Here is a 12,325-nt window from a genome sequence, read left to right as displayed (position 1 = left end):
CCACTCTTGGCAATATTAATGGGCAATATCAACAAGGAGGAGCAGGAAACCAGAGAACCACAGAGCAGCTGAGCTCAGCTTCTAGAAAAATCCAGGATCCAGATTTACTCAAGATTAATGGAGTACCTGGAGAGGGAAGGTTGGGAGGGAGGAGCCTATAATGACTCACGATGTGGTGAAGAAAATAATTCTCATGCCTTAGGAATGTTGCATGGATTAATCAGGATAATGCACACGAAGTGTTCAGAACAGTTCTTGGCACATAATAAATGTTCAATAGCAGTTGTGGTAGGAGTTATTGTTTATTATTCTTACTATCACCAGCGTAGATTATTTATAAAGAACAACCAAGCATTATTATTAATCTTAACTGTTAAAATATTTACCCTGATTACGAGTGTGGGCATAGAGAAGAGAGATTTACAAATGCTTGATTTGCCGATGATAGTGAGAGTAGGTTGGAACAGGCACAGATACAGAAATGAACAGCTGAAGGCTGGTGGGAAAGGAAGCATCTTTGAGTTAATTCTGCTTTCATGGAGGACTACTGATAACATTTTAAATGTACAGTATTCTCTCACCACTTCGGGAACAAGGCTGTTGCATGAAGAGGGACGAGGGCCTCATGTGGAGAGTTGTCACAGAACCACAGTGCCAGAAGAAACCTTAGAAACCATTCTTTTGTTTGTTTTTAATTAAAGTATAATTAACATACAACAAAATGCACAGATCTTAAGTGTTTGGCTTGAGGGGTTTTTGATGACTGTTTACACCCGAAACTGATAGAGAAGTTCCAACGCCCAGTAAGTTCCCAGTAAGTTCCCTGTGATCAATTCCTCCCCTCCTCCTTGCAGTCATTTTTGTGAGATCATGTTAGAGACAAGGAGAAAGAGGCCCCAGCTACTGAGTTCCTTGCCTCACATCATGTTGGCCCCTCTGAGAACAGCCACTGAAGCCCAGCTTTCCTGATCCTGACGTCAGAACCTTTGTGTCATCTTTCCTGGTGCTACTTCCATTTTTTCCAAGATTTTAATTAATAAATTTAATTTATTTTTAATTTAATTTATGTTTGTTTATATATTTGATAGAGACCGAGAGCGCATGTATACATATAAGGAGGGGGAGGGGCAGAGGGAGAAGGAGAGAGAATCCCAAGCAGACTCCCTGCTGAGTGCAGAGCCTGATGCAAGGCTTGATCTCAGACCCTGATACCAAGACCTGAGCCAAAATCAAGAGTCTGACGCAACTGACTTACTGAGCCACTCAGTTGCTGGAGCCACTTCAATTTTTATTGGGAACCTTAATGGTCTCACTTATCCATAGCTTGATTGCCTTAAAGTCCTGCATTTTCTCTCAGGCTTTGAGTATGAAAAATGGTGCTAATAAAGGTTATGGAATAACCTTTATCCCCCTGGCTAGAGCTGTTCATGTCCAGAGAGAATTTAACTCACCTTTTCTCTTCAACAATATTGGCTTTTTTTTTTTTTTTTTTTTTTTTGAGACAGCTAGCATGTGGAGCTGAGGAGTGAGGAAGGGCAGTGGGAAAGGGAGGGGGAAAATCCCAAAGAGGCTCCATGCCCAGTGCAAGCCCAGTGCGAACCTGATAGGGCCTCAATCCCATGACCCTGAGATCATGACCTGAGCTGAAACCAAGAGCCAGACGCTCAATAGACTGAGCCACCTAGGCATCCCTATGAATTGTCTTTTTAAAAATACCTCCAACTCTTCTCTGACCTTTCTTGGCTACAAGAAATAGTCTGGCCCCATGATAGATTTCTAGATAGGCCCGTGGAATGCCTCCTTGCGAAATTATGCTTTGATAGATAGAATTTAAACTTATGCCCCAATTTTGTACTGAAGATGATCTCCATTTTCTCTAGGATTTAATGTGCTCTGAAAGGTTTTTAGTAGAGAGGGTATGCTTAAATTATCATTCATTATACATCTATATAAATATATTAGGTGGTTAACTCAATAAGCAGCTTTCTTTACATCATGAGACCTTTGATTGAATGGCTGCAGCGGCACAGTACTTGTCATTGGGTAGACATTTGCAACATGTTCATTAAATGTTTACCAATAGGCACCTTTACTTGCTTTCTCCATAAAGCAAGGGTATTGATCCAGGGGCTTTGGCTGGCATTCAATGTCCATAATTATATTCTGGCTGTTACCTTTTCCTGGTAGAAGTGTTTATGCATCTCCACCCATTTTTCTTACTCTCAACAGTGGTGAAATGTCATGGGTGCTGAAAGCTGTGTTCTCTGCACCAGGCTGTGAGAGGGCGAGGCTTATCTCCGTAGCTGTGTGCATCTCCTTGGGCAGCACTGGCCTTGGATGACAGAAAGACACTTTAGAAATCTGGAGAGGAATTATTGTTGTGGCCTGTCCCTACTGGAACATGCCAGCATTTTAAGGTTTTTCACTATTCACTCTGAATCCAACAAGCACCCGTAGTTAGAATTATAATTTGTAAATTAAAATTAGAGGGGCTTTCCATTGTGTTTGAATAAAAGATGTGTTAACAGGCAAAAACAACAACAACAACAACAAAAAACAGAGTTCACTTTGATGTGGGTTTCTTTGGGTAGATAAGTTCTCTTGAGGCCTATGAGTCAGGTTCTAGGAATTCTTGTTCAGCTTCACCTTCGGCAGAATAACTGGCAGCGATCAGATGGTACTAGCTGGGCTCTGATCTGTTTCCTTAAAAGGTTGGTTCAGTTCAATTTATAGCAAAAGAGGGAAAAGTGTCATTTCAAAAGTACCTCTGTATTCCATAAGAACACAACTTCCGATGGCCTTTAATAAGAGCACCTAGATTACTTTTTAGTACAATGCATTGTATTCTTTTGAAAAGTTGAAATCTGTCCTATCATTTGGTTCATTATTCTACCTGAGTTCACATCTTTTATTCTAGGAAATTTCAGAATAGGATCTTTAATTTGGCTTTGCACCATCCTTAACTTTCTGAGTTATGAATTGTTTCTGATTTGGAGATTTTTTTTCCCATGGTGATATTCAAAAAGCACATTTCAGGGCAGCCCGGTGGCTCAGCAGTTTAGCGCCGTCTTCAGCCCAGGGCCTGATCCTGGAGACCCGGGATCGAGTCCCACGTCAGGCTCCCTGCATGGAGCCTGCTTCTCCCTCTGCCTGTGTTGTGTCTCTGCCTCTCTCTCTCTCTCTCTCTGTGCTTCTTGTGAATAAATAATACATCTTAAAAACAAAAACAAAAAAACAAAAAGCATTTCAGAGGGCAGAAATTGTGCTTTTTATTTTCAGGAGGGGGTTGTTTTGTTGTTTTGAGTCTTGGGGGGATTTTCCCGTTTATTCTAAAGTAAGTAGTAAAACCTACTTTCACTTAGCTTAGATTGAAGCTACTCAGTCAATTTGGCACATCAATAGGTATTTTGACCTATAATTTTTCACTGCTGCACAGACACAGACAAGAATTCAATTGAACTCTCTTGATTGCGAGCCCATCTGAACCACTGTCTCTTAGAAGTTGTGCATGTCTGTGAGAGTTGCTCACCTCCATGGCAACAAGAATAAACCTGATTTACCATAAAGCGCATCTGTTGATTTTGTGTTGTTCCCAGGTGTGTTGGCATTTGTGGTCACATGGAATACCCCTGCCGCTTCCAGAATCCTTCTGCTACCACCCAGGAAGTTATTCCTCATCGGGTCTTTGCCCCGGTGTGCCTCCAGGGTGCCTGTCAAGAGACCCTTTTGCCACTGGTCCGTCCTTGCCTCTCAGCAGCACACTCTGTCCTGGGAACACACCCGTTCTCCAGGCTGGACATACTCATCGTCCCTGCCAACTTTCCAAGTCTGGGGATGGCCAGGTACGTTGTTCCATGGTGGCACTTGGATTACATGCTTCAGAAATTCTCTATTTCTTGCTTTCCCTGAGCTCTGTCAGAGCTGCCATTTGATTAGGATGATCATGCCTGGATATCTTGTTGCTGCCTTGAGGGACAGTTTGTGTGTAGACTGTACCCATGAGGGAAGGAGCCTTTGGGTGTCATGGGCTCAGTCAAATTTTACTGTCTCGAAATTAAAAGATTACACTGTTGCTTGGATTGAAAACACATTGTGCCCCCAGAGTGATGTATGTTGGATCGTGGCTGATGAGTGGCTGGTTAGCTTAGGTGGTGAGAGCATAATGCTAATGAGCCCAAGGTCATAGCTCTGGGCAGAGTAACACAACTTCTTTCCAGGGTCACGGGCTACTCGCCTAATCCTGACCAGCTGTCTCATCCATTCTCACCATTGGTCACAAGGGCAACGACTTGAGAGCCCCTCTGTCAGAGAGACTGTGGATGGATCAGTGTAAATCCATCACCACTGCTGGAAAAACAGCTCAAAGCAGATGGTTCATGGCGGGGGAGGGGAGGTGGTAGGAAGAGTCACTTGTCTTGCTACTATTTTTTAATATAGTAAATGCATTATTCTCACTGTTTTCTTAGTTTGGTTCTTTTGGAAAATCAAGACATTCAAGTTGATCCTTTCCCTCTATGTTATTTTCACCTAAAACTCATTTTTAATGCTGTGGTTCATTCAGTAATAGGTATCTGTGTTTCACTTAGCATTTTACTTGCTATGCACTCAGGATTTTACTTGGTTATATTTCTGTTTGGAAATCTTAATCATTAACAGTGAATATACTTGACTAAGGATAGGAAAAATAAGCTCATCAAAACATGGGATTTTTAAATTTTTCCCTATTAGTCAAGGAAATTCCTGCTGCCAATTAATTTCCGTGCTTTTGAACAGCTGTCATTTGTGGTGTTTTCCCTGAAAACTGCATATGTTCTTACTAAAACCCCTGAGTAGAAAAGAACTGACCAGAACATTTGCTTTTGATCTTTACTGTATACATGTACTTTTTTAAAGCTGGCCGGCTATTCTTAATCTTCAAGGAGGTCTGAGAAAGTCATTTAGGCTAATATTTTATCCTGTATTTATGAAGATAATGGGAATGTAGAAACTAGGATAATCGTATATATTTGGTTAGGTGCATCAATATTGTTTTGGATATCTATATATAGAATTTGTCTTAACAAGGAGGCTTCTTTGGTCCCTTTGAAGAGTCTGCTGGACTTAATTTAAGGAGAATTATTGGCAAAGAAAGGGTTGTTCATTAAATGTTTCTCATTTGTACCCAGTTTTGAGGGGCTGTATTTATTTGGGAGTTTTTAGCACTTTATGAGAGTTGCAGTTTTTCAGGGCATGTTTGCTAACAGGTCCAAGTTCTGACCTGAGGAAACCAAAGGGAGAGTATTTTTCATACAGAGGACCTCATTTTCTGTAGCTCTTTCCTGACAGCAGTCAGCCAAAACCAGAATTTGTTGACCTGCAGGCCATTCTATAAAGCCTCTCTTTGAAAAAGTTTGCGTGCCCAAGCAGGTAGGCAGTGGGTTTGCTGCTTTTTGAGATATTTAAAGTGACTTAAACATGCTTAACTCTGTATTTTGAAAGTAATAAGCCTAAGAACCCTAAGGCCAAATGGTACTGGGCACAAATGTCAGAAAATGTGGTGGTGATAATAACTCAGCAGCAACAAGACTGCCTTTATGCTTAAAAACAGAAGAACCGTACATTTAAAAATTTGTGGTTGGTTGTCAAGTATCATTTTTCCCTCATTTTTTTTTTTTCTTTCTTTTTAGACTGTGGAAATAGTCTGCCCTGGTCTAGATGTTTTCCTGGGCTTAGTTACTGTCCCCATATTTGAGCTATGGAGGGGGAATTGTGGTATCTTCCACTCCTAGTTGGAAGTAGCAGGGGGTGGGGGGAAGCACTCTGTTTTTCCTAACTCTGGACTAAATTGATTCCACTTGCTTGGCTTGACTCTCGCGGGATCCTAACACCTTGAGCCACATGCGACTGAGCGGGGTTTATGACTCAGCTGGCTCCCGGGGCCCTGCTGCCTGATTTATGGTCGGGGCTTTGCTTGGGGCTCTGTAAAAGCAAAGCTGCAACAAAAAATGACAGTCTTGTAGGTCAGCTCTGTACCCTAACCCGGAACGGAGAAATCTGAAGTCTAGTAGGAGCCATCCAAAAAGATCTCTGCTCTGAAACTTGCCATTGTCTTCTTCATTGTAATGCACTAGAGATCAAAGGATTTCTTGGTAGATTAAATGGTTCTTCGCCGAGTTCACATTTTATAAACATGTATGCAAGATCATAAATTCCATACCTCTGGATTTCTTTAGTGATTAGGTCTTAATCATAATGAATACCATTTTATACCATTGTAGTATTCTTTTTTGATGAATGGAGTTAAACATTCCCACATGAACTAAAATGGATAGATTGTTAGTAACCGTTTTGAAGAGTTTTCAAAATTTTTGGATGATATCCGTAAAGATTTCACTATGTTTATGATATTACATATCATAGTTGGTATGGATAATCTTAAAACTCTCCTTTTCTTTTTTGGAGCCTGATCCCAATATTTCAATAAAGTGGGGAGAAACACTCTTTTATAATTTGAATGTATGATAACGACAAATCAATTTATAGGAAGGTAAGTGGCACAGAGACAACATTTTGGAATTTGGAATGCTTTTCAAAACATAGCAGTAACTAGACTATTTCTCAAAACTGCATGTCATAGTTTTTTGTCACTTTTTGTTACGAGAGGAAACATTACGTATCCTTTCTCCCCCCTCCTTTTCTCAGTCACATCTCTCCAGGGGAGAGAGGTTTTCATTCTATTCTGATTCTGAGAAAAATCCCTAGTTTGCCTTTAAGACACTACTGACTAGTTCCAGTCCCATAATTTTCTCACTTAGTGTGTGTAGGCTTTCTGTTTTTGTTCGTTTTGCTTGTGCCTTCCATAGGCTGAGTCTTCCATATAAGGAGCTGTGGAGTGTACCTTTCTTGGATTGAGTAATATGGTATCTAACAAAAGATATGAATGCATTTAGAGTGAATCTCCAATGTGGAGACCCACTCTCTTCATGTTTATTTTTTATTTTTTTCATGTTTAATATAATTAGTGTTCTGCCATTTTCATTGTATTCTCGTATTTTCTCAGGTGTTTCAGCTAGAGATTGACTAGTAAGCCTCATTTCCCAAGTATTGAGAAATACATGAAAGGAGCTCATCATCATGCTTACACTCTTTGTTATAATAATAATAATGTTAATGGAATAATATCCTGGAACCAGATTTATGACAGTTGCTTAAAAATTAACACCTCAGTCTTACCTCTGCCCGTGTTTATAATAAATGCCTTGGTTCACCATTTGTCTTTCAGCAACTTACAATTACATGTCATGGGGCATAATTAGATTGCAGAACTATCTTGCTGACATCCAAATACATTCTTTTTTTTTCCCCCTCCTCTATTTGAATTTCAAGAATCTCTTGCAAACCATTTCAGAGTGGTTTTATGTTTAGAGTACAGTATAAAAAAGCTATGTTTTCTGTGACTCTACTTCCTGGCTGTACCATTTGCATGTGGCTTCACCCCTGGTTCCCCTTGGAAAATTGGGGGAAAAAAAAGTGTGGTTGACATTAGGTGATAATTCTGCTTTGAGTTGTTTTTCCATTGGTTTCATACCAGATTGTCTTGTTCGTCTGTTCACTGTTTATTTATTCATCTGTTCATCCTTCCAGTAAATTTCTTTTAAGCACATACTATGTACCAGGTGGGATTTAAGATGCTGAGTCTGCAGGGGTGAACAAGATTGATGTGATCTCTGTCATCACAGAACTTATATTCTAGTTAGAGGAGAGAATTGTTTACTTAAAAACCAGGAACTAAGCTGTATGCTATGAACCAAGTCATTGACAGAGTGATTGTTAGGGTCGGGGCAAAGAAAGACTTCTTAAAGAGTGGCAAATGCTATGAGACTGGAGAACAGAAAGGAGCCAGGCTTGTGACAATCTGGTGGAAAAACAACCCAGGCTGCGGGGAGATTAGGTCCAAAGGCCCCAAGGTGAGAACCACTGAAATGGGCTAGAGAAGCAACAAGAAGGCCAGTGTGGCTGGAAGGCAATGAACTTTTAGAGTGGCTTTTCTTCGTTCCCTCCTTACATGCCAGGAGATTGCATGGCCCTTCAGGTCTTGGGTCACTGGGCAGTATGAGGAGGGCTAGGAAGAGCCACCAAGAAATGGCAGATGTTGAGTGGTGATTGATGGTTCTGGGCATGAGGTGTTACCGGGAGAGAGTCCCAAGAGAGGTCAAGTCTTTTCTCAGTTTCATGAGGATCAGCAGTGCCATACTGTCTTGTGATTGGCTGGTTAGAACCCGACTTGGCCTAGCAACTGCTGTCCTTTAGCAGAATTCTCCACTGCAGGGGCATCAGAGCACCTGGCGCAAGGACTGGCCATTCTCCTTTGTGGAGCAGGGAGAAAACAGTCCCAGGCCACCATGTTTCCCTTCCCCTGTGGCTGCTGATTGATTCTTTCCCAGCTTTTTTGACATGTTAGGTCACAGGGAGGGAGGCAGTGTTTATGTATTTGGTTGCCCTAATTTTTAAGTTTCTCAAAGACTGAACAAAAATAGGACTGATAAAGAACAGCGAGAAATAATCATCAGTTACTTACATATCTTCAGGGTGCTCTGCAGCAGGGAAAGACTATAAATATAAAGCTCCCTATTCTACATGGCTTGTTCTAAAAGATGTGATTGTGCAATAAAGGCTTCTGGGTACTTATCCTAGTTCCTGACTATTGCAGGCACAGTTTTCTCAAGTACCTCAATTTGGGAATGAACAGTGCGCACATACATGCCCAAGAGTGCGCGTCACCAGCTTTCCCTCCACCCCCTCCTCCTGGGGTTAGACAGGGTGTTGTCCTGTTTATTCTTATCTCCCAGCCAATGTGTAATAGAATAAGCAAAACATAACATGCTGGTACAAAGGGCCTTTTTTTGCAGCCTTCTAATTGTGCTCCTTTCTGCCGGGGAAGGAAGCAGTCATAAATTTCTGTCATTATCTTAAGTAGTAAGGTTCCACAGCTTTAGGAATTTTTCTTTCTTGTTCTTTGTTAGCTTCTACTTGAATTTTTTGATCCTCCCCTCCCCAAACCGAAACTGGCATATTTTTAAACAGTCCTTTAAATCTGGGGGGATGTGACCCCATGGTTTTAAGGCAGGACACAACCATAGTGGTTCTTTCCTTTGGGCATCTGATTTGAGTGCACCTTTTTCTCCACCAGGACTGCCAGCCCTTCCGCTCTCTTTGATGTGCTGAGGATTTGGAGGGCATCTATGTGTGGGTTTTGTTTCTTTGTTATTGTGCTTTGTTTCCCAAACTCTCAAATTCTCACATTTCTTTCTGAATGAATTATTTTAAAAAATATTTTGAAGGGGCATTTCGTTCCCCTGTTTTCCAGTGCAGTTCTTCTCTGTTTTTTAAGTAGGTGGGTGTGAATGATAGAAAGCAGCTCGGACCATCCTTTTCTTTTTCCTACAAGACTTTCATCCTTTGTTCACTGGCATCCCTGCCACTGCTATGGTGATGAACCAGTGGGTGAGTAGTGAGGTCCATGCCAGGAGGCAAACTCACAAGCATCCCCTTTGTTGCTTTCTCTGTGTTCATGTCTCTATTTCATTTTTTTAAGATTATTTATTTATTTATTTGGGAGAGAGAGAGAGAGAGCGGAGTATGTGAGAATACAAGTGGGGGGTGGATAGGTACAGAGGCAGAGGGAGAAGCAGCCTCTCCACTGAGCAGGGAGCCTGACCTGGGACCCAGTCCCAGGACCTTGGGATCATGACCTGTGCTGAAAGCAGAGGCTTAACTGACTGAGCCGCCCAGGCTCCCCTTCTTTTAGTTTTTGATCTTTCTTTTTCTTTTTCTTTTCTTTTTTTTTTTTTTTTTAAGATTACTTATTTATTTATTCATGAGAGAGACAGAGAGAGAGAGAGGCAGAGACAGAGGCAGAGGGAGAAGCAGGCTCCATGCAGGGAGCCTGACATGGGACTCGATCCCGGGTCTCCAGGATCATACCCCAGGCTGAAGGTGGCACTAAACTGCTGAGCCACCCGGGCTGCCCTTTATTTTTCTTCTTGATAAAATTATCTGACTTTGTTTCCCTCCTGTCTTATAGAGAAGGTTCTACTGTGTTCTAGTTCTTGTGTTTTTCTTTCTTGAAATAGAAACTGGTATTGCTAAGGTTATGTTCTTCTGGGTCTCTGAAAGCCCTCTGCTGTGATCATTGGTTACTTCTGACAATACCAGTTTACCCCGAGTGAGGCAGGTAGTGAGAAGGTGTACATATGCTCCATTTTTCATGGTGCAGGTGCAAGAGGATCTCTGAGCTCCCTAAGTCACGTAGAGCTGGCCAGTTGGAGAGAAAAGTAGGAGGGTCTCATCCTGGGATGGCTCTCAGAGTCTGGGATTCAGACTTAGGTGAGTGTTTTCTGTAGCTCTCTCTGAGGCTTGTGTATTTGCTTCAGGGTCTGTCCATGGAAATCATAGTGTCATGAAGTCCACATGAAGACCGGCACTTACCATAGGCTCATTTTGAGGCAGCCACAGAATCTGGGTACCAGGCAAATTCTTGGATCACATGAGTATGTTGGGGCCTGGCTCTTTCTTTCTCTTCTGTTGGAACAACAGCAGAGTGAACTCACAGCTTTTGGCTTAACCAGAATCTTCTTGCCATCAAACAGCTGTGCTGCTTGTCAGACCCAGAAGTAGCATTTTATCATCATTACGCCACAATTCCTCACCCTCTGAAAGATTACGCTTAAGTGTTTTGTTTTCTTTGAACTGTACTCCACACACATAGACTGACAGTCCTACTTCACAGAACACTACTGGGGCCATCCTTCAAGAGAAGTTGTCAGGCCTTTGAAAGGCCTTCCTGGAACAATCATCCCTCTGCCTACATGTGTAATCTTCTTCTCTCCATAGGCCCCTAATCTCTTCCAGCCCTTGAGCCTGAGATGGCCATTTGGCACTACCTTTCCCTTTTTCCATTGCAAAGAAAAGCTTTTTATTTCACCTTCCACCTATTTCTCCACAGAAGCATCATTACTGAAGCATCCATTCCCATTGCGGAAGCATCCATTCCCTGCGTGAAAAAGAACAATAGAATTCCATGCGTAAAGTTGCCAGAGTTGGAATATTCCCAATCTTGTGGGCTCTTGCTCCTCAGACCACTATACAGAGAGAGTAAATGCTACCATCTTCTGGACTGTGTTACATATATACATGGGCATGGAGCTGTGTATGTATTTCTTTGAAGGCTAGACTCCTTTGAGGGAAAACACCAGCTCTGGAAACCATCCTCAATCAAGGCACTGTGTATGAATAGCTCTACTCGGTGGGAACCTTGCTTCTGTTGTATTACAGCCAGTGGTACCTGGAGCCCGCTGACATCTGAGACACAGAGGCCTGTGTGCATAAAGTGGGTAAGGAGTAGCCTTGTCACTTTACCCCACCCCTGAAATATAGCTGAAAGAGTGTAGTGGCTACCTTTTGTTGAAAAGTAGTGTTCACTTTAAAAGGCCAAAGATGTAAGGAGGTGCTCCTTTAAAAAATGGATTACTTTTTGGGAAATTGATTACTTTGTGGGATTTGTGGGTATAATGCAAAAGTTCACCCTGGTTTAACCCGAGTGGAGCTTGGAGAAGAACATGTTATATTTCTTGGTTAACTACCCATGCTATTTATAGAGGTGACTCCTCAGAAAGTCTAGACATTGTTTCGGGAAGACAGAATGCCAAATCTGCCCTTCACTTTCCCAGTTAGCTTGCTGAAAATAACCACCTCCTCTTCTCAAAATGGGGAAAATGGGAATCTTAGAATTCCATTTCAGGAGAGCGTGAATGATACTTGGGCTCCCTGGCCAGGAATTAGAAAGGGCAAGGAGGGAGGGTGCTTTTGTGACCCTGGGGACCTACCCCAGGCCTTGCTCCTCACCGGCCAGCTTGCTGAGTTGTGGGGACTGTGGTTGACAGATCCTCATTTTTGAGTTGGCCTCCTCCAAGCAGAGACCCTGAAAACTTTCTGAGAGTGAGCCAGCTGCAGTTTCTGGCTCTTAGCGCACATATGCCATTTCTGAACATCCTATGGAAAGCTGGCAGTTGGAAAGGCCAGGATGGGCAAAGCCATGAACTCATTTGGTAGACGTGTATCAGTGGGCAGGTGTGATGAATGCTGATGATTCTGTGGCTGTGAGGAAACAGGAGACCTTTAGTCTGAATTAGGGTTTTCTACAGCAGGTTCCAGGGAAGACTAGTTTTGTGGAATGTTAGTAATGTGGGAAAAGGAACTATGGCTTAATTAATTTAGGAAATGAATGGATTAAACAGAGTTAAAATGGAGTCTCTGCTGGAGGACTTCTAAGAAAGCCTTTAATATC

General features: G+C 42.1%; 1 protein-coding gene across 50 annotated transcripts in view; it reads left to right on the top strand.

Moving 5' to 3' along the window:
• The window catches only part of AOPEP (aminopeptidase O (putative)), a 332,682-nt gene that overhangs the window by 80,738 nt on the left and 239,619 nt on the right, over window positions 1-12,325 (top strand). For 48 of the 50 annotated variants that reach the window (XR_007413833.1, XR_007413800.1, XR_007413804.1 and 45 more), the window contains one exon: window positions 3,597-3,842. The exons of the other annotated variants lie outside the window; for them this stretch is intronic. Coding sequence is in view for 22 of the 48 variants with exons in the window: in XM_025423114.2 (XP_025278899.1) it covers window positions 3,597-3,842 (246 nt within the window). In the remaining 26 variants the exon portion in view is untranslated. The remainder of the gene's footprint in view (window positions 1-3,596; window positions 3,843-12,325) is intronic. 50 annotated transcript variants of the gene reach the window in all.

Source organism: Canis lupus, chromosome 1 (genome assembly GCF_003254725.2).
Source record: "Canis lupus dingo isolate Sandy chromosome 1, ASM325472v2, whole genome shotgun sequence".
NCBI classification, from domain to species: Eukaryota; Metazoa; Chordata; class Mammalia; order Carnivora; family Canidae; genus Canis; species Canis lupus.
The sequence above is the reverse complement of the archived record's forward strand: the minus strand, read 5'-3'. Positions and strand labels throughout refer to the sequence as shown.